A 21912-nucleotide genomic window follows, 5' to 3' on the forward strand; every position below is an offset into this window, starting at 1 on the left:
TCAATGCGGTACTGGACTCTACGAGCCGTACCTCAATGGCATCTGCCAACTCTGTAGTTTTGCGCAGAGCCTTGTGGTTAAAGGAATGGAAAGCAGATTCTGCTTCTAAAAAATGTTTAACCAGCTTGCCATTATCTGGAGACAGACTGTTTGGTGAGCAATTGGCGGAAATCATTAAACAGTCCAAAGGTAAGGACTCCTCCTTACCCCAGCCCAGATCAAGCAAACCTCCACAGAGGAAGTGGCAGTCAAAGTTTCGGTCCTTTCGAGGCTCGGGCAAGCCCCAATTCTCCTCGTCCAAAGGGACTCAGAAAGAGCAAAGGAGCTCTGATTCCTGGCGGGCTCACTCACGCCCCAAGAAAGCAACCGGAGGTACCGCTTCCAAGGCGGCTGCCTCATGACTTTCGGCCGCCTCCCTCCGCATCCTCGGTCGGTGGCAGGCTCTCCCGCTTTTGCGACATTTGGCTGCCACAGGTCAAAGACCGGTGGGTAACAGACATTTTGTCTCACGGGTACAGGATAGAGTTCAGTACTCGGCCTCCGCCTCGGTTCTTCAGAACTTCCCCACATCCCGACCGAGCAGATGCCCTTCTGCAGGCGGTGAATTCTCTAAGAGCAGAAGGAGTGGTGGTCCCTGTTCCTCTTCAGGAACGAGGTCAAGGTTTTTACTCCAATCTCTTTGTGGTGCCAAAAAAGGACGGCTCATTCCGTCCTGTTCTGGACCTAAAACTGCTCAACAAGCATGTGAACGCCAGGCGGTTCCGGATGGAATCCCTCCGCTCAGTCATTGCCTCAATGTCTCAAGGAGATTTCCTAGCATCAATAGACATCAAGGATGCTTATCTCCACGTGCCGATTGCTACAGAGCACCAACGCTTTCTACGCTTCGTGATAGGAGACGACCATCTTCAGTTCGTAGCTCTGCCATTTGGTCTAGCGACAGCCCCACGGGTGTTCACCAAGATCATGGCGGCAGTGGTAGCAGTCTTGCACTCTCAGGGACACTCTGTGATCCCTTACTTGGACGATCTACTGGTCAAGGCACCCTCTCAAGAGGCATGCCAACTCAGCTTGACTGTTGCACTGGAGACTCTCCAGACGTTCGGGTGGATCATCAACTTCTCAAAGTCAAATCTGTCACCGACCCAATCACTAACGTATCTTGGCATGGAGTTTCATACTCTCTCAGCGATAGTGAAGCTTCCGCTGGACAAGCAGAGGTCACTACAGACTGGGGTGCAGGCTCTCCTTCAAAGTCAGTCGCACTCCTTAAGACGCCTCATGCACTTCCTCGGGAAGATGGTGGCGGCAATGGAAGCGGTTCCGTTTGCGCAGTTTCATCTGCGCCCACTTCAATGGGACATTCTCCGCCAATGGGACGGGAAGTCAACATCCCTGGACAGGAAAGTCTCCCTTTCCCAGACGGCCAAAGACTCTCTGCAGTGGTGGCTTCTTCCCACCTCATTATCACAGGGAAGATCCTTCCTACCACCGTCTTGGGCGGTGGTCACGACAGACGCGAGTCTGTCAGGGTGGGGAGCAGTTTTTCTCCACCACAGGGCTCAGGGTACGTGGACTCAGCAGGAGTCCACCCTTCAGATCAATGTTCTGGAAATCAGAGCAGTGTATCTTGCCCTACTAGCCTTCCAGCAGTGGCTGGAAGGAAGGCAGATCCGAATTCAGTCGGACAACTCCACAGCGGTGGCATACATCAACCACCAAGGGGGGACACGCAGTCGGCAAGCCTTCCAGGAAGTCCGGCGGATTCTGATGTGGGTGGAAGCCACAGCCTCCACCATATCCGCAGTTCACATCCCCGGCGTAGAAAACTGGGAAGCAGACTTCCTCAGTCGCCAGGGCATGGACGCAGGGGAATGGTCCCTTCACCCAGACGTGTTTCAGGAAATCTGTCGCCGATGGGGAAGGCCGGACGTCGACCTCATGGCGTCCCGGCACAACAACAAGGTCCCAACCTTCATGGCACGGTCTCGCGATCAAAGAGCGCTGGCGGCAGACGCCCTAGTGCAAGATTGGTCGCAGTTCCGGCTCCCTTATGTGTTTCCACCTCTGGCACTCTTGCCCAGAGTGCTACGCAAGATCAGATCCGATTGCAGCCGCGTCATACTCGTCGCCCCAGACTGGCCGAGGAGGGCGTGGTATCCGGATCTGTGGCAGCTCACGGTAGGCCAACCGTGGGCACTACCAGACCGACCAGACTTACTGTCCCAAGGGCCGTTTTTCCATCGGAATTCTGCGGCCCTGAACCTGACTGTGTGGCCATTGAGTCCTGGATCCTAGCGTCTTCAGGATTGTCCCAAGGGGTCGTTGCCACCATGAGACAGGCTAGGAAGCCCACGTCCGCTAAGATCTACCACAGAACGTGGAGGATATTCTTATCCTGGTGCTCTGCTCAGGGAGTGTCTCCCTGGCCATTTGCATTGCCTACCTTTCTTTCTTTCCTGCAATCTGGGTTAGAAAAAGGTTTGTCGCTCGGCTCCCTTAAAGGTCAGGTCTCGGCGCTATCCGTCTTTTTTCAGAGGCGTTTGGCACGCCTTCCTAAGGTGCGCACGTTCCTACAGGGGGTTTGCCATATCGTACCCCCGTACAAGCGGCCGTTAGATCCATGGGATCTGAACAGGGTACTAGTTGCCCTCCAGAAGCCGCCCTTCGAGCCTCTGAGGGAGGTTTCACTTTCTAGACTATCACAGAAAGTGGCTTTTCTGGTAGCGATCACATCTCTTCGGAGAGTGTCTGAGCTGGCAGCGCTGTCATCCAAGGCTCCCTTCCTGGTCTTCCACCAGGACAAGGTAGTGCTGCGCCCCATTCAGGAGTTTCTCCCGAAGGTGGTATCCTCTTTTCATCTTAATCAGGATATCTCTTTGCCTTCGTTTTGTCCTCATGCAGTTCATCGGTATGAGAAGGATTTACATTTGTTAGATCTGGTGAGAGCACTCAGAATCTACATTTCCCGCACGGCGCCCTTGCGCCGTTCGGATGCACTCTTTGTCCTTGTCGCTGGTAAGCGCAAAGGGTCGCAGGCTTCTAAGGCCACCCTGGCTCGATGGATCAAAGAACCAATTCTTGAAGCCTACCGTTCTGCTGGGCTTCCGGTTCCATCAGGGCTGAAGGCCCATTCTACCAGAGCCGTGGGTGCATCCTGGGCATTGCGACACCAGGCTACGGCTCAACAGGTGTGCCAGGCAGCTACCTGGTCGAGTCTGCACACTTTCACCAAACATTATCAGGTGCATACCTATGCTTCGGCGGACGCCAGCCTAGGTAGAAGAGTCCTGCAGGCGGCAGTTGCCTCCCCGTAGGGGAGGGCTGTCTTGCAGCTCTAACATGAGGTATTTCTTTACCCACCCAGGGACAGCTTTTGGACGTCCCAATCGTCTGGGTCTCCCAATAGAGCGCCGAAGAAGAAGGGAATTTTGTTACTTACCGTAAATTCCTTTTCTTCTAGCTCTTATTGGGAGACCCAGCACCCGCCCTGTTGTCCTTCGGGATTTTTGGTTTGTTTGCGGGTACACATGTTGTTCATGTTGAACGGTTTTCAGTTCTCCGATGTTACTCGGAGTGAATTTGTTTAAACCAGTTATTGGCTTTCCTCCTTCTTGCTTTTGCACTAAAACTGGTGAGCCAGTGATCCCACTGGGGGTGTATAGCCAGAAGGGGAGGGGCCTTACACTTTTTAGTGTAATTGCTTTTTGTGGCCTCCGGAGGCAGTGCTATACACCCCAATCGTCTGGGTCTCCCAATAAGAGCTAGAAGAAAAGGAATTTACGGTAAGTAACAAAATTCCCTTCTTCTTCTAGCTCCTATTGGGAGACCCAGCACCCGCCCCTGTTCCCTTCGGGCTGTTGTTCTTTGTGTACACATGTTGTTCATGTTGAATTGTTCTTTTGGTTCATGGTTTCAGTTCTCCAAACATCCTTCGGATTGAATTTACCTTAGACCAATTTATAAGTTTCCTCCTTCCTGCTTTTGCACCAAAACTGAGGAGCCCGTGATGCACGGGAGGGTGTATAGGCAGAGGGGAGGGGTTACACTTTTTAAAGTGTAATACTTTGTGTGGCCTCCGGAGGCAGAAGCTATACACCCAATTGTCTGGGTCTCCCAATAGGAGCTAGAAGAAAAGGAATTTACGGTAAGTAAACAAAATTCCCTTCATTTTCCTCCTCTAATTTTGGAGTGCGTCTTATAATCCAGTGCGTCTTATATAATGAAAAACACGGTACATTGAATTCTATTATTAGATTATAGTGTGAAAATGCCCCAAAGTTAACCCAGCGGCTTATTCTCAAAGATAAATTCGGGGTATCTTCAGTCTGACCTCTTGGTTGGCTTACATTTTTGGACCAACTTTTGACCTCAGTTGTTGGCACAGCATAAGCTGCATCCTCTTTTTTTTTTTTTTTTTTTTTGTTTTTTTGAGTGCCCAACAAGCAAAATAAATAGGTCTAAAACTATATGTGCAAAAATTTGGGGCACATTCACATTGTAAACCTGCCCCCATCATTCCTAGGTTTACAATTGTACCGTTACATGGTAATGCATTGACACATCAGGGCCGGCAGGGTAGAAGCCCAATTGGCCAAGCGGCTCTCGCTTGTGGCAAATATATTGGGGTATACAGAGTGCAGAGCCCCCTATATAAAGTCCATTTGGACAGGGGTTGTTGTTATAAGAAATTCCCTTTTAAGGATCTGACGTGTATTACTATCCTTGTTTCATGACTGTCTCCCGTTAGTTGTGTGTTACTAATGCTACAACGTTTTATGAAGATTCACAAGTGAAGTCGTCTCAAGGAGTAAAATGACACTCTCAGCTCTGCTAAGTCTGTAGATTTGTGATAGGAATTTTAAAGTCTTTCCACAGTAAAGAAGTTTTTTTTTTCTTTTTTCCTCCCTGCAGCTGCTGGAAGAGAGTTTGGCAAAAGCCGACCGATTGTGTTCAGAGACGGAGTGGAAGCTGCAGGCCCTTCATACACAGAAACAGGACGACATGCAGCGCGGGAAACACTACGAAGATGTGGCAAAACTAGCCGAGAGCATCAAAGAGCAGGAGAAGCAGCTCTGCGACGTGATCAAGGAACTGGAAGCAAGAAAGGTAAGGGAGATCCGCCGACCCTGCTCCATACCGCACACAATGGTGTCAGTGGTGCCCAGTCACATGCACACTCCAGCCATTAGCTACATATTTGGGAACCATTTATGTACACATCTGATCCTGTCTCCAAAACGCAGTTCCCACAACCCGCCGGTAATGTGATCACCGCGTTCAAGATGGTCTCGGCATTCAATTTTATGAGAGTTATGGAAACATCTATGTTCGGTGCACGTTAGGTCTGTAATTCCCATAGAAGTCAATGAGCCGTTGCCTGCAGCCTGCATCGTATTTCACTATCCACCTGTATACATACATTTGATGTATGCTGTGGATATGCCATAAATGTCCAGGTCCTTTTCATTGCAAACCAGGGGGTTAAGGTTGATATTAAGTCTCTTGATAACGTCTAGGTAAGACATGAAATCCATACCATATAATACACAGAGCTCCTCTGTATAGTCCGCAGTTGCCAATGTAGTCAAAGGGTTTCACCTGTGATGAATGGTTACTGGTTTCCATGTTGTGCTGATATCTCTTCTCAGTGGGCAGAAGTGTCGAGCAGACAGTCGGAGCTGGAGACTGAGCGGCTCTCAAAGGTCACCTCGGATTTGGAGAGGAGGAAGTTCTTACACACCGGAAAGGTGCAGGAGGTGAATCCCGAGGACGTCCTGCCAGAGACGGACAGTGAATATTCTGGTGGGTATACGCCATGTTTATTACACATTACAGTTCGCTGCACCACTTAAAGAGGTTGTCCAACACTTAAACATTGATAACCTATCCTTAGGATGGGTCATCAATGTCTGACCGGCCACCCCACATCCCCGCCGATCGGCTGTTCTTGGCCCCGGCTGCAGGCATCTGGAAATGGTCAGTTTTGGAGCGGCTCAGTTTTCTGATAGTGGCCGCAGCCGGGTACTGCATATCCGTCTCATATTGATTAGAATGGGAGGTAGCGGTGCAGTACCCGGCCGCAGCCACTATCAGAAGATGGGGCAGCTCCAGCACTGAGCGTTTCCAGCTGCCGCCGCCAGGACCGAAAACAACTGATCGGCGGGGATTTGGGGTGGCCGGTCAGACATTGATGACCCCATCCTAAGGATAGGTTATCAATGTTTAAGTAGTGAAGAACCTCTTTTTAAGCTTCACGTCTTCTACAAATTTATCTCTAAACTTTTATGATAACCTGCTAATTTAATGTTACCATTTTTGGGGGTTTTTTGTTTTGTTTTTTTTTTCCCCCCTCCTGAAACAGCGGCACATTTTTTTCAGGGGTTTTGTCTGGTATTGCAGTTGCCAGGTAAGAAATCAGACCGCACTCCACCGCTGTGCAGGATGTTGGTTTATTAGATCATGTGCAGGGTAAAAGGCTGGAGGCAACCAGAATGCCAGCTCCTAGCAGGGGACGAAGGTCGTTTCGCCTATCAATTCCACAGGTCCACATGTGGTGACCGAACACCACCCCTTTTGTAGGAGTGCTACAAGCCACATAAAAACAATCAAGGAATGCATCTATATATATAATTGCCTTATTCTGTCTGTCTGTCTTGCTCCAAAATTGTGTCCTTACCGTGACATGTCCTTACGGTGACAAACAGCGGATTGGCCGCTGGCCTCGCCATGGCCCCGCCCCCCGCACGGATTGGCCGCACGCCTCGGCTCTTCCCCCCCCCACACGGATTGGCCACTCGCCTCGGGTCCGCCCCCCCGCACGGATTGGCCGCTCGCCCAGGCTCCGCCCCCCACACGGAATGGCCTCTCGCCCCGAGGTGAGCGCATCAAGGTCCTGCAGCGGCGGAAACACACACACACACACACACACATCAGATCACACTCATTCTCACACACACCTCACACACACATCAGATCGCATCCACATACTCACAACATCCCGTGATATCGCTTGCTTCTCGGCGGCGATCCTGTGCGTGCAGTGATCTTCCAGGACCTGCCGGAGGATCACATGGCCGGAAGCATGTGGTATCTCCGGATGTTGTGTGTCAGCGCGTATGTGCGATATCGTCAGTGTGTGTGTGTGTGTATGCGATCGGATGTGCGTGAGTGTGTTCTGATGTGTGAGTGTGTGTGTGTGTGTGTGTGTGAGTGTATGCGATCGGATCTGTGAGTGTCGGCAGAGGAGCATGGCGTGCAGCACAGCTGCTGGGACCGCACACCAGTGGGCACAGGGAGAAGTGGGGTGTGTGTGAGAGTGTATGCGATCAGATGTGTGCGTGTTTACTGTCTGATGTGTGACTCTGGAGCACGATGGGGGGTGCGCAGCATGGGGGATGGAGCACGATGGGGGGTGCGCAGCATGAGGGATGGAGCACGATGGGGGGTGCGCAGCATGGGGGATGAAGCACGATGGGGGGTGCGCACCTCCCCCCCAAAACACACACACACACACTGCCACACACGCACTGCACAACACACCACACACACACTGGGAAACACAAACACTGCCCTACACAGACACCCACACACACAGACAACGCCGCACACACAAATATACGCACATACCGCACAACACACACATTGCACAAAACATACCTCCCCGCCAAAACACACACCCCACACCCACACAAACCGCGCAACACACATACACAACGATACAGACAAATAACGACACACAATGCAACACACAAACACCGCTCTCACCCCCCCGCCACAGCCAGACAACACCCAGAACATGTACAGCCCCTACACAAATACTTGGTAACTACACACAACAACATCTATATATATATATATATATATATATATATATATATAACAAAAATCATACATTAACTACACAATACGTAAATTCTAGAATACCCGATGCGTAGAATCGGGCCACCTTCTAGTACATATATAAATATCATTACATTATATAGAAAACGATCTTACACACACTGTATAAAAAAATCACATCACAAAAATGGGACATGAGGTACATATACAGAATACATCACAAAAACACTGTGAGGTCAACGCGGTCATTCAGACCCAACTCACCCTGCGCCCCATAATTTATTATTAACTTCGCCTCTGTTTGCAACAATAATTCATATAAGTCACCCCCTTTAGGGGGGAGGGTGAACCTCCTTAAACCAGCAAAGCGCAATATGTCCGGGGGTACCCTCATGTTGCTCACGCACATGGGCAATCAACCTGGGGGAACCCTTTCCGGACAAAATGGAGTTATAATGTTCCCTGAACCTTACGTACAGGCACCTTTTATAGTTTTGCCTATGTGAAATCTCCCACGAGGGCAGAAGATTACATAGACCACAAACTTGGTCTTACACGAAATAAACTGCTGTACTTTGTGTGAATGCGAACCAACCTGCAGGGATCTGCCAGTGAGATGCAAGCTACAAAACCTGCAGCTCCCGCACCGGTAGTTCCCCGGTGGACAGCACTTCTGCAACCACATTGAAGGACTGGAAAGCCTATTTCTTCAGCGCTCTATTGGGAGACCCAGACGATTGGGGTATAGCTACTGCCCTCTGGAGGCCACACAAAGCACTACATTAAAAGTGCAAGGCCCCTCCCTCTCTGGCTATACCCCCCCGTGGTATCACGGGTACTCCAGTTTTAGCTTTGTGTGCGAAGGAGGTCAGACATTCCATGCATAGCTCCACAGATTTTAGTCAGCAGTAGCTGCTGACTAGTTCGGATGGAAGAAAAGAGGACACATATAGTGTCCCCAGCATGCTCCCTTCTCACCCCTGGATGGTGTTGTAAGGTTGAGGTACCTATTGCTGGTACAGGGCTGGAGCCTGACATGCTGTTTTCCTTCCACATCCCCTTGGGGGTTCTGTGGAAGTGGGATCCTGCCGGCCTCAAAGCTCTGTCGCCGGGCTCCATCCACAGACCCATTAGAACCTGATGGATACGGAGCAGGAGTACCATCAGGGACCGGGCCCTGCATCATACAGGTACTCTGTGTCCCCGGCAGGCACAGACACACTCCGGGCTGGCTGGGTGTTGTAGTGCGCCGGGGACCGTACACTGAGCTGGTGTTCCTACAGTTATCTGGGGGACTTTGTGTTCTGGGAACGCAGCGCCGACCCTCACTGGACCCGGCGGCGCTGCTGTGACTTGTGGTGCGCCGGGGATACGCCGACCGCGCTTTTACGGTGGCGGCGTTTATAACTCTAGTCCCCGGCTTTTGGGCCTAGGACGCCGGCAGCTCCGATCGTTCCCGCCCCCACCCTGTCAATCAGGGTAGGGGAGAGACGCTGTTTCACGGCAGCGAGGAGGGCTGGAGCCTGATTTACATGCTCCAGCCCTCACACTAGGCACAGAGGGAAGCAGGCTTCCCGCTCTTGGTCAGGAACGCCCAGGGCCCGCCCCCCTTCTTCTCTCAGGACGCCGGAAGCCATTACATGCATGGCTGGCTGGAGGAAGGACGCAGGGCTCTGGGAGACCTAGACTGAGGGGCTTTGGAAGACCACACACCCGCTCTTAAGCGGGCGGTAAGCGGCTTTTCAGCTGGCCCCTCTAGTGCCTCAGTGTATGTTAGTGTATTGTGTCACTGGACATAGATATTTATTGATTTCTTGCACTGTGAGGTCGCTTCCTGGCTGAATACCCCAGATCGCTCTGAGGAAGCAGCAGCATGTCATCCACAAGACGCAAAGCTGCCAAGGCTAGGGCTGTGTGCACTGTGTGTGCTGCATGTGGGGCTGCTCTACCAGCAGGCTCCAAGGACCCCCATTGTGTGCAATGCTCAGATCCGGTGCTGCTTCGCCAGCCGGAGTCAGGAGAGATAGTGACCCAGGCTGAGACGCCTGTAAGTCCTGCCCCGGTGTCAGGGACAGACTTTGCAGTTTTTGCGGTTAATATGTCGGTGACTATGGCAAAAATCCTGGAAACTTTGCAATCCATGCCTGGGGCTCAGTCTATGGACACGGCGAGGTCTATGTCCTCTAATCCTCCGCAGTTGGATTTAATCCAGACTGCAAGGGGGTCCCCGGCCTCTCAGGATGAGTATGATGACTCAGATGATTGCCCCAGCCACCCCAAGCGGGCTCGCTGGGAAAGACCCTCAACGTCATCACACTGCTCAGGGTCTCAGCGCAATCAGTCTCCCTGTGATGTGTCTGAAGAGAGTGATCAGGAGTCTAATCCTGGAACCCCTCTCAATCTGGATACCCCGGATGGGGACGCCATGGTAAACGATCTTATCTCAGCCATCAATAGGCTGTTAGATATTTCTCCCCCAGCCCCTTCAGCAGAAGAGGCAGCGGCAGAGCAGGAGAAATTTCGTTTCCTCTATCCCAAGCGTAAATTAAGTGCTCTGTTAGATCACTCTGACTTCAGAGAATCAATCCAGAAACACGACGCTCATCCAGAAAAGCGTTTCTCTAAACGTTCTAAGGATACACGTTATCCTTTCCCCCCTGATGTGGTCAAGCGCTGGACCCAGTGTCCAAAGGTGGACCCCCCGATTTCCAAGCTTGCAGCTAGATCCATAGTTGCAGTGGAGGATGGCGCTTCACTTAAGGATGCCAATGACAGACAGATGGACCTTTGGTTAAAATCTGTCTATGAAGCTATCGGCGCGTCGTTTGCTCCAGCATTCGCAGCCGTATGGGCACTCCAAGCTATTTCAGCTGGTTTAGCAAAAGTGGATGCTATCTTACATCCAGCGGTGCCGCAAGTGGCGTCCCTTACCTCGCAGATGTCCGCGTTTGCGTCTTACGCTATCAATGCGGTCCTAGAATCTACCAGCCGCACCTCAATGGCGTCTGCCAATTCGGTAGTTTTGCGCAGGGCATTGTGGTTAAAGGACTGGAAAGCAGATGCTGGTTCCAAAAAATGTTTAACCAGCTTGCCTTTGTCTAGAGAAAGACTGTTTGGCGAGCCATTGGCTGACATCATTAAACAGTCCAAGGGTAAAGACTCCTCTTTACCCCAGCCCAGATCAAGCAAACCTCAGCAGAGAAAGTGGCAGCAGAAGTTTCAGTCCTTTCGAGGTTCGGGCAAAACACAATTCTCCTCGTCCAAAGGGACTCAGAGGACGCAAAGAAACTCAGATTCCTGGCGGGCTCATTCACGCCCCAAGAAAGCAAATGGAGGAACCGCTTCCAAAGCGGCTACCTCATGACTTCCAGTCCCCTCCCTCCGCATCTCCGGTCGGGGGCAGGCTCTCCCGCTTTTACGACACTTGGATGTCACAGGTCAAAGACCGGTGGGTGACAGACATTTTGTCGCGCGGGTACAGAATCGAGTTCAGTTCTCGTCCTCCAGCTCGGTTCTTCAGAACCTCCCCACACCCAGACCGTGTAGATGTCCTGCGGCAGACGGTGGACTCCCTAAGAGCGGAAGGAGTAGTGGTGCCTGTACCGTCTCAGGAACAAGGGAGAGGGTTTTACTCCAATCTCTTTGTGGTGCCAAAAAAGGACGGCTCATTCCGTCCTGTTCTGGACCTAAAACTGCTCAACAAACATGTACACGCCAGACGGTTCCGGATGGAAACCCTCCGTTCTGTCATTGCCTCAATGTCTCAAGGAGACTTCCCGGTCCCTACAGACAGGGGTGCAATCTCTCCTTCAGGGCCAGTCGCACCCCTTACGGCGCCTCATGCACTTCCTAGGGAAGATGGTGGCAGCCATGGAAGCAGTTCCCTTTGCGCAGTTTCATCTGCGTCCACTTCAATGGGACATTCTCCGCCAATGGGACGGGAAGACGACTTCCCTAGACAGGAAAGTCTCTCTTTCCCAGACGGCCAAGGACTCTCTACAATGGTGGCTCCTTCCCACCTCATTGTCTCAGGGAAGATCCTTCCTGCCCCCATCCTGGGCAGTGGTCACGACAGATGCGAGTCTGTCGGGGTGGGGAGCAGTGTTTCTACACCACAGGGCTCAGGGGACGTGGACTCCGCAAGAGTCCACCCTTCAGATCAATGTTCTGGAAATCAGGGCAGTGTATCTTGCCCTACTAGCCTTTCAACAGTGGCTGGAAGGAAAGCAGATCCGAATCCAGTCGGACAACTCCACAGCGGTGGCATACATCAACCACCAAGGAGGGACGCGCAGCCGGCAAGCCTTTCAGGAAGTCCGGCGCATTCTGAATTGGGTGGAGGACACAGCATCCACCATCTCCGCGGTTCACATCCCAGGCGTAGAAAACTGGGAAGCAGACTTCCTCAGTCGCCAGGGTATGGACGCAGGGGAATGGTCCCTTCACCCGGACGTGTTTCAAGAAATCTGTCGCCGCTGGGGGGTGCCGGACGTCGACCTAATGGCGTCTCGGCACAACAACAAGGTCCCGGCATTCATGGCGCGGTCGCGCGATCAAAGAGCGCTGGCGGCAGACGCCTTGGTGCAAGATTGGTCGCAGTTCCGCCTCCCATATGTATTCCCGCCTCTGGCACTCTTGCCCAGAGTACTACGCAAGATCAGATCCGATTGCAGCCGCATCATACTCGTCGCCCCAGACTGGCCGAGGAGATCGTGGTATCCGGATCTGTGGCATCTCACGGTCGGCCGACCGTGGTCACTTCCAGACCGTCCAGACCTGCTGTCTCAAGGGCCGTTTTTCCATCAGAATTCTGCGGCCCTGAACCTGACTGTGTGGCCATTGAGTCCTGGATCCTATCGTCAACAGGCTTATCCCAGGGAGTGGTAGCCACAATGAGACAAGCTAGGAAGTCAACTTCTGCTAAGATCTACCACAGAACGTGGAAGATTTTCTTAACCTGGTGCTCTGCTCAGGGAGTGTCTCCCTGGCCATTTGCATTGCCCACTTTTCTATCTTTCCTGCAATCAGGGTTGGAAAAGGGCTTGTCGCTCAGCTCCCTTAAAGGGCAAGTCTCGGCACTATCCGTGTTTTTTCAGAAGCGTCTAGCACGTCTTCCTAAGGTGCGCACGTTCCTGCAGGGGGTCTGTCATATTGTGCCCCCGTACAAGCGGCCGTTGGATCCATGGGATCTGAACAGAGTACTAGTGGCTCTCCAGAAACCGCCTTTCGAGCCTCTCAAAGAAGTTTCTTTTTCTCGCCTGTCACAGAAAGTGGCGTTTCTTGTTGCGATCACATCGCTCCGGCGCGTGTCTGAGCTGGCAGCTCTGTCATCCAAGGCTCCCTTCTTGGTGTTCCACCAGGACAAGGTAGTGCTGCGCCCCATTCCGGAGTTTCTCCCTAAGGTCGTATCCTCGTTTCATCTTAATCAGGATATATCCTTGCCTTCCTTTTATCCTCATCCGGTTCACCGGTATGAAAAGGACTTGCGTTTGCTAGATCTGGTGAGAGCACTCAGGATCTACATTTCCCGCACGGCGCCCATGCGCCGTTCCGATGCACTTTTTGTCCTTGTCGCCGGTCCGCGCAAGGGGTTGCAGGCTTCTAAAGCCACCTTGGCTCGATGGATCAAAGAACCAATTATAGAGGCCTACCGTTCTGCTGGGCTTCCGGTTCCTTCAGGGCTAAAAGCCCACTCAACCAGAGCCGTAGGTGCGTCCTGGGCATTACGGCACCAGGCTTCGGCTCAACAGGTGTGTCAGGCAGCTACCTGGTCGAGTCTGCACACTTTCACCAAGCATTATCAGGTGCATACCTATGCTTCGGCGGATGCCAGCTTAGGTAGAAGAGTCCTGCAGGCGGCAGTGACATCCCCGTAGGGGGGGGCTGTTCTGCAGCTCTAACATGAGGTATTTCTTTACCCACCCAGGGACAGCTTTTGGACGTCCCAATCGTCTGGGTCTCCCAATAGAGCGCTGAAGAAGAAGGGAATTTTGTTACTTACCGTAAATTCCTTTTCTTCTAGCTCTTATTGGGAGACCCAGCACCCGCCCTGTTGTCCTTCGGGATTGTTTTTGCTGTTTGCGGGTACACATGTTGTTCATGTTGAACGGTTTTTCAGTTCTCCGATGTTACTCGGAGTTAATTTGTTTAAACCAGTTGTTGGCTTCCTCCTTCTTGCTTTGGCACTAAAACTGGAGTACCCGTGATACCACGGGGGGGTATAGCCAGAGAGGGAGGGGCCTTGCACTTTTAATGTAGTGCTTTGTGTGGCCTCCAGAGGGCAGTAGCTATACCCCAATCGTCTGGGTCTCCCAATAAGAGCTAGAAGAAAAGGAATTTACGGTAAGTAACAAAATTCCCTTCTTCTCACTAATATATCCCGCAAATTGTTGCATCGTCTGAACGTGACCAAAGGATTAGCCCTGGTCATCTCTGTCAAATCAGAATCCCTCTCTAGGATGTGCCAATTTCTACATAACGTCTTTCTTATGACATCCTCTAAAGGTCCAAACTTAAAACTGAAAATGAATCTCTTTGGATTGTCTGCCTTCTGCTTCAAGCGCCCTGTCTGGTATTGCATCTCAGCCCTGTTCACTTGAATGGGGCTCAGGTCCAATCCCATAGTCCTCCCTCCTGTAGTAAATATACAGAGACCCATATTAAAGAGAACCGGTCTGCAAGTTGTTACATACAGGAGTATCGGTGCGGCTGTATAAACGCTTATCACCTGCTAAAAATGATACAGAAAGAAAAGTAAGGATCAGACGTGCCAGATATGAGAAGTCTAAAGTAGAAGCCATATGTAAATCAGACCGGGGGTGCGTACTGGGAAGAAACCGTCCCAAGTGCATAGACACCCCCCCCCCAATACACTTCCAGCCTGATTTGCCTGTAGCTTGTACATGGGATTTCTCATGATTGACACGTTAGATCCCTAAAAAAAAGTATCAATTTTATAGAGACGAGACGCTGCAGGGAGATTAAACACTTTTTGACAGGGTCCCCTCACAGATTAAAGCTGATCTCTGGGGGTCTGAGCAGTCCGTGGACTCTGTGATCAGCTCATTTCTTTTTCGCTCCTAATTGGGAGACCCAGACAGTGGGTGTATAGCTACTGCCTCTGGAGGCCGCACAAAGAACTACACTTAAAAGTGTAAGGCCCCTCCCCTTCTGGCTATACACCCTCCCGTAGGAGTACGGATTCCTCAGTTTTAGCTTTGTGCGAAGGAGGTCACACACGCACGCATAGCTCCATTGTTTTTAGTCAGCAGCAGCTGCTGACTATGTCGGATGGAAGAAAAGAGGGCCCATACAGGGCTCCCAGCATGCTCCCTTCTCACCCCACTGTATGTCGGAGGTGTTTGTAAGGTTGAGGTACCCATTGCGGGTACGGCGGCAGGAGCCCACATGCTGATTCCTTCCCCATCCCTTTTTACAGGGCTCTGGGTGAAGTGGGATTTACTGGTCTCCAGGCACTGAGACCGTGCTCCATCTACAGCCCCTGGAGAAGATGCTGGATGGAGCGGAGTACATCAGGGACATGGCCCTGCTTCCTCAAGGTACTCTGTGTCCCCGTGCATTTGGCGCTCACACCGCAGCATGCTGGGTGTTGTAGTGCGCCGGGGACATCAGCGCTGCGGCGCTTGTGCCATGGCCTCATTCAGCTTCGCTGAAGCAGGCACACTTTTGGGAATCGGTCGCGCCGGCCGCTGGGACTGCGGCGCGGCTGGCACTTATGGTGCGCCGGGGACTTCAGCGCGGGCCGCGCTTTTACGGCGGCCGCGCTGATAACTCGAGTCCCCGGCTTTTGCGGCCTGCTTCCGTTCGTTCCCGCCCCCAGACCTGCCAGTCAGGAGAGGGGCGGGACGCTGGTCAGTGCATCAGCGCCGAGGGCTGGAGTCGTTTTTACATACTCCAGCCCTCACAATAAGCACAGAGGGGACACTGTTTCCCGCACTTTTGTTTAGGAACTCCCACGGACCGCCCCTCTCCACAGACGCCGGCAGCCATTCCTGCTGACACGCTGAGCTGCAGAGGGGAGCCGGGGAGACCCAGACAAGGAATTCTGCGCCTCTTACCCGCTATTCAGCGGGCGGTAAGCAGCCCTCAGGGCTCACCCCCTCTTGTGCCAGTAGTATTCTTAGTATTTTGTTTCTACAAATACTTTGTATTGCATAGCGCTGGTCGCCCTTTGGCTATAGACTCTCTCACATTGCAGAGAGCCAGCAGCATGTCGTCCGTAAAACGCAAGGGTGCCAAGGCACAGACATTATATGCTTCCTGCACCGCATGTGGGACTTTTCTACCGGCAGGCTCCACGGACCCCCATTGTGTGCAGTGCTCGGCCCCTGCGGCGCTTGCACAGTCGGGACCTCTGCTGGACGTGACCCAGGGTGTACCACCTGTGAATGCTGTCCAGGTGACAGGAACTGAGTTTGCAGCTTTTGCTGACAGAATGTCTCTCACTATGTCACAAATTCTTGACACATTGCGAGCTAGGCCTGTACTTCAGGCCACGGACACTGTGCAATCATTGCCCCCTGGTCCCCCTCAGCTGAATTACCTCCAAGCTCCGGGACGGGCACATACACCTCAGGGTGAAGACTCTGACTCGGACGATGGCCCCGGGCAGCCTAAGCGGGCTCGCTATGACGGGCCTTCACATTCATCTCAATGGTCAGGATCCCAGCGAGATGAATCTATGGGTGATGAGGCGGACGTAACTGATCAGGATTCTGATCCTGGGACCGCTCTCAATCTAGATACACCAGATGGTGACGCCATAGTTAATGATCTTATATTTAACATCAATAAGATGTTAAATATTTCCCCACCAGCTCCTCCTGTAGAGGAGTCAGCTTCGCAGCACGAGAGAATCCATTTCAGATACCCTAAGCGTACATTAAGCACTTTTCTGGACCACGCTGACTTTAGAGACGCAATCCAGAAACCCCACGCTTTTCCGGAAAGGCGTTTTTCTAAACGGCTTAAAGATACACGCTATCCTTTTCCCCCTGAGGTGGTCAAGGGTTGGACCCAGTGTCCAAAAGTGGATCCTCCAATTTCCAGGCTTGCAGCTAGATCCTTGGTTGCAGTTGAAGATGGAGCGGCACTTAAAGATGCCACTGACAGGCAGATGGAGCTCTGGCTGAAATCCATCTATGAAGCGATTGGAGCGTCGTTAGCGCCATCTTTTGCGGCCGTATGGGCACTCCAAGCTATCTCAGCCGGGCTTGCGCAAGTCGACTCAGTCACACGTGCATTTGCCCCGCAGGTAGCACCATTGACCTCGCAAATGGCGGCATTCGCGTCGTACGCGATTAATGCTGTTCTTGACGCTACAAGCCGCACGGCAGTGGCGTCAGCCAACTCCGTTGTTTTGCGAAGGGCCCTGTGGTTGAGACATTGGAAAGCAGATTCTCATTCCAAGAAGTGCTTAACCAATTTGCCTTTTTCTCGTGACCGATTGTTTGGAGAGCGTTTGGATGAAATCATCAAACACTCCAAGGGTAAGGACTCATCCTTACCGCAACACAGACAAAACAAACCCCAACAGAGAAGGGGTCAGTCTGGTTATCGGTCCTTTCGAGGACCGGGCAGGTCCCAATTCGCCTCGTCAAAAAAGACTCAAAAAGACCAGAGACGCTCAGATTCTTGGAGGTCTCAGTCACGCCCAAAAGGGACAGCCGGAGGAACCGTTGCCAAGACGGCGTCCTCCTGACTTGCAGTCTCCAATTCCCACACCCGCGGTCGGTGGGAGGCTTTCCCACTTTGGCGACATTTGGCTGTCACGCGTCAAAGACCGTTGGGTGAGGGATATTCTGTCTCACGGGTACAGGATAGAGTTCAGTTCTCGTCCGCCAACTCGTTTCTTCAGAACTTCTCCACCACCAGACCGAGCCGATGCTCTGTTGCAGGCGGTGGCCGCTCTAAAGGCGGAAGGAGTGGTGACCTCCGTCCCTCTTCAGGAACAAGGTCACGGTTTTTACTCCAATCTGTTTGTGGTCCCAAAAAAGGACGGATCGTATCGACCCGTCCTGGATCTAAAGTTGCTCAACAGACACGTAAAAGTCAGGAGGTTCCGGATGGAATCCCTACGCTCCGTCATAGCCTCAATGTCTCAAGGAGATTTTCTAGCATCAATAGATATCAAAGATGCGTATCTCCACGTGCCGATTGCACCAGAGCATCAGCGTTTCCTACGCTTCGTCATACACGACGAACACCTGCAGTTCGTAGCGTTACCTTTCGGTCTGGCAACAGCCCCCCGGGTCTTCACCAAAGTCATGGCAGCAGTAGTAGCTGTTCTGCACTCGCAGGGTCACTCGGTCATCCCGTATCTAGACGACCTGCTTATAAAGGCACCCTCTCAAGAGGCATGCCAGCACAGTCTGAAGGTGGCACTAGACACTCTCCAGAGTTTCGGGTGGATTATCAACTTTCCAAAGTCTCATCTAACCCCGACCCAATCTCGAGTTTCATACTCTCTCAGCGATAGTGAAGCTTCCACTGGACAAGCAGTGTTCGCTACGGACTGGAGTGCAATCTCTCCTTCAGAGCCAGTCGCACTCACTGAGGCGCCTCATGCATTTCCTAGGAAAGATGGTAGCAGCAATGGAGGCAGTCCCGTTCGCGCAGTTTCATCTGCGCCCTCTACAATGGGACATTCTACGCCAATGGGATGGGAAATCGACGTCCCTCGACAGGACTGTCTCCCTCTCTCAGACTGCCAAGGACTCTCTGCGTTGGTGGCTTCTCCCCACCTCATTGTCACAGGGAAAGTCGTTCCTTCCCCCGTCCTGGGCAGTAGTCACGACGGATGCGAGCCTATCAGGGTGGGGAGCGGTGTTTCTCCACCACAGGGCTCAGGGGACGTGGACTCAGGAAGAGTCCACCCTGCAGATCAATGTTCTGGAAATCAGAGCAATCTATCTTGCCCTGCGAGCCTTCCAACAATGGCTGGAAGGCAAGCAGATTCGGATTCAGTCGGACAATTCCACGGCGGTGGCGTACATCAACCACCAAGGGGGAACACGCAGTCGCCAAGCTTTTCAAGAAGTCCAGCGGATTTTGACGTGGGTGGAAAGCAGAGCGTCCACCATATCCGCAGTTCACATCCCAGGCGTGGAAAACTGGGAAGCAGACTTTCTCAGTCGCCAGGGCATGGACGCAGGAGAATGGTCCCTTCACCCGGACGTGTTTCAGCAGATCTGTTGCCGCTGGGGGACGCCGGACGTCGATCTGATGGCGTCACGGCACAACAACAAGGTCCCAGTTTTCATGGCACGGTCTCACGATCACCGAGCACTGGCGGCAGACGCCTTGGTTCAGGATTGGTCGCAATTCCGACTCCCCTATGTGTTCCCACCTCTAGCATTGTTACCCAGAGTTCTCCGGAAAATCAGGTCCGACTGCCATCGAGCCATACTCGTCGCTCCAGACTGGCCAAGAAGGTCGTGGTACCCGGATCTGTGGCATCTCACGGTAGGCCAACCGTGGACACTACCAGACCGTCCAGATTTGCTGTCTCAAGGGCCGTTTTTCCATCTGAATTCTGCGGCCCTGAACCTGACTGTGTGGCCATTGAGTCCTGGATCCTAGCGGCCTCAGGTTTATCTCATGAAGTTGTTGCCACAATGAGACAGGCTAGAAAACCATCCTCAGCTAAGATCTATCACAGGACGTGGAAGATATTCTTAGCGTGGTGCTTGGCTCAAGGGTTTTCTCCCTGGCCATTTGCATTGCCAATTTTTCTTTCCTTCCTGCAGTCTGGATTGGAAAAAGGTTTGTCGCTTAGCTCTCTTAAGGGTCAAGTCTCCGCGCTATCCGTATTCTTTCAGAAGCGCTTGGCACGGCTTTCTAAAGTACGCACGTTTCTCCAAGGAGTTTGTCATATCGTTCCTCCTTACTGACGGCCATTGGAACCCTGGGATCTGAACAAGGTTCTCATTGCTCTCCAGAAGCCGCCTTTCGAGCCTTTGAAAGAGGTTTCCCTTTCTCGGCTTTCACAAAAAGTAGTTTTTCTTGTGGCGGTCACGTCTCTTCGAAGAGTGTCCGAGCTAGCGGCGTTATCTTGCAAATCTCCCTTCCTGGTGTTTCACCAAGACAAGGTAGTACTGCGTCCAATTCCAGAGTTTTCTCCCAAGGTGGTTTCTTCCTTTCATCTCAATCAGGATATCACTTTGCCATCTTTGTGTCCGCATCCAGTTCACCAATTTGAAAAGGGTTTACATCTGTTGGACCTGGTGAGAGCACTCAGGATTTACATTTCTCGCACGGCGTCTCTACGCCGTTCTGATGCGCTCTTTGTCCTAGTCGCTGGTCAGCATAAGGGATCGCAAGCTTCCAAATCCACCCTTGCGCGGTGGATCAAGGAACCAATTCTTCACACATACCGTTCTGCTGGGCTTCCGATTCCATCTGGACTGAAGGCCCATTCTACCAGAGCCGTGGGTGCGTCCTGGGCATTGCGGCATCAGGCTACGGCTCAGCAAGTGTGCCAGGCGGCTACCTGGTCGAGTCTGCACACGTTTACCAAACACTATCAAGTGCATACCTACGCTTCGGCAGATGCCAGGCTAGGTAGACAGGTCCTTCAGGCGGCGGTGGCCCACCTGTAGGAAGAGGCTGTCTGACAGCCCGTTCATGTGGTATCTTTTTACCCACCCAGGGACTGCTTTTGGACGTCCCACTGTCTGGGTCTCCCAATTAGGAGCGAAAAAGAAGAAGGGAATTTTGTTTACTTACCGTAAATTCCTTTTCTTCTAGCTCCAATTGGGAGACCCAGCACCCGCCCTATTTGTTCTTAGGGTTTCGTTTTTCGGGTGCACATGTTGTCCATGTTGTTTCTTAAGTTCTCCGATCTTGTTATCGGATTGAATTTGTTTTTGAAACTGTTATTGGCTTTCCTCCTTCTTGCTTTGGTACTAAAACTGAGGAATCCGTACTCCTACGGGAGGGTGTATAGCCAGAAGGGGAGGGGCCTTACACTTTTAAGTGTAGTTCTTTGTGCGGCCTCCAGAGGCAGTAGCTATACACCCACTGTCTGGGTCTCCCAATTGGAGCTAGAAGAAAAGGAATTTACGGTAAGTAAACAAAATTCCCTTCTTTTGTACAAACCCCTTAATTTAAAAGGGATTGACATTAAAACCTGCAGATTTCTCTTACCAGACCGGTGTTTTGCTTTGCTTTGCAGACACACTTCGCCATTTGAATCTCAGCTCTCCCATGAAGAATTCTACGCAGGACGATAAAGTAACCCCGAGCAAACCGCACAACGTCTGCCTCAACGACGTCTCTTCCTCCGGCTCATCCACTCACTGTAAGTCCCGGAATGAATGAGTGTTCACGAGAGCGCCCGTTCCCAATCATCGGCCTGTGTTATCACCACAGCGGCCGCCTGGGAAATAGGTAAAATAGATCGGATCCTTTCTGTCGGCACGAAAATAAACGTCATCCGCAGCACAGGGTCCTGTGTAAAAGGACATTACTGTCGATTATATGCACCCTGTGTATGGACACAATGATTGTTCTGTTCCCATCGCCACTCATCCACCAGCGTAAAAAGACAAGTAAATCCGTGCTGATAGACATATATACAGCAATATACTACAAAACAACCAACCAGCATGTCCAAATAAATGTAACCAGGTGCGAGCTGCTATTACTACATAACACACAAATCAAAGAATACAGCAGCCTCTGTAAGCGCTAATGTGAATATATGAAATTTAAACTGCATTAATGCTATATGCAATATACTTAGGCTCACATCAGTGCCTTCGTTTTTCTATCAGCCACAACAAGGTGACCCTTCTTTGATGGCACACTAACTTATTTCATGTCTTTCCTAGATTTAACCTCTTCATGACACATGACGTTCTGGGTACGTCATGAATTGTGTGAGGATAATCTCCGCCGGCTGCCGCGGGCAGCCGGCAGCAATCCGTGCACATGTCAGCTGATTTGAACAGCTGACATGCGGCTATCCAGCACGAGAGGATCTGCGTTCCACTCGTGTCTGTTAACCTCTTGCATCTCGCTGTCAAAATGTGACAGTGAGATGAAACT

General features: G+C 51.8%; 1 protein-coding gene across 1 annotated transcript in view; it reads left to right on the plus strand.

Moving 5' to 3' along the window:
* TBC1D31 (TBC1 domain family member 31) overlaps positions 1-21912 on the plus strand; it is a 217251-nt gene that overhangs the window by 186832 nt on the left and 8507 nt on the right. Inside the window, exons 19-21 of the mRNA XM_075316197.1 lie at positions 4915-5109; positions 5652-5805; positions 21038-21163. Coding sequence (XP_075172312.1) covers positions 4915-5109; positions 5652-5805; positions 21038-21163 — 475 coding nt within the window. The remainder of the gene's footprint in view (positions 1-4914; positions 5110-5651; positions 5806-21037; positions 21164-21912) is intronic.

The sequence above is a fragment of the Anomaloglossus baeobatrachus genome, chromosome 6 (assembly GCF_048569485.1).
Source record: "Anomaloglossus baeobatrachus isolate aAnoBae1 chromosome 6, aAnoBae1.hap1, whole genome shotgun sequence".
Taxonomy (NCBI): domain Eukaryota; kingdom Metazoa; phylum Chordata; class Amphibia; order Anura; family Aromobatidae; genus Anomaloglossus; species Anomaloglossus baeobatrachus.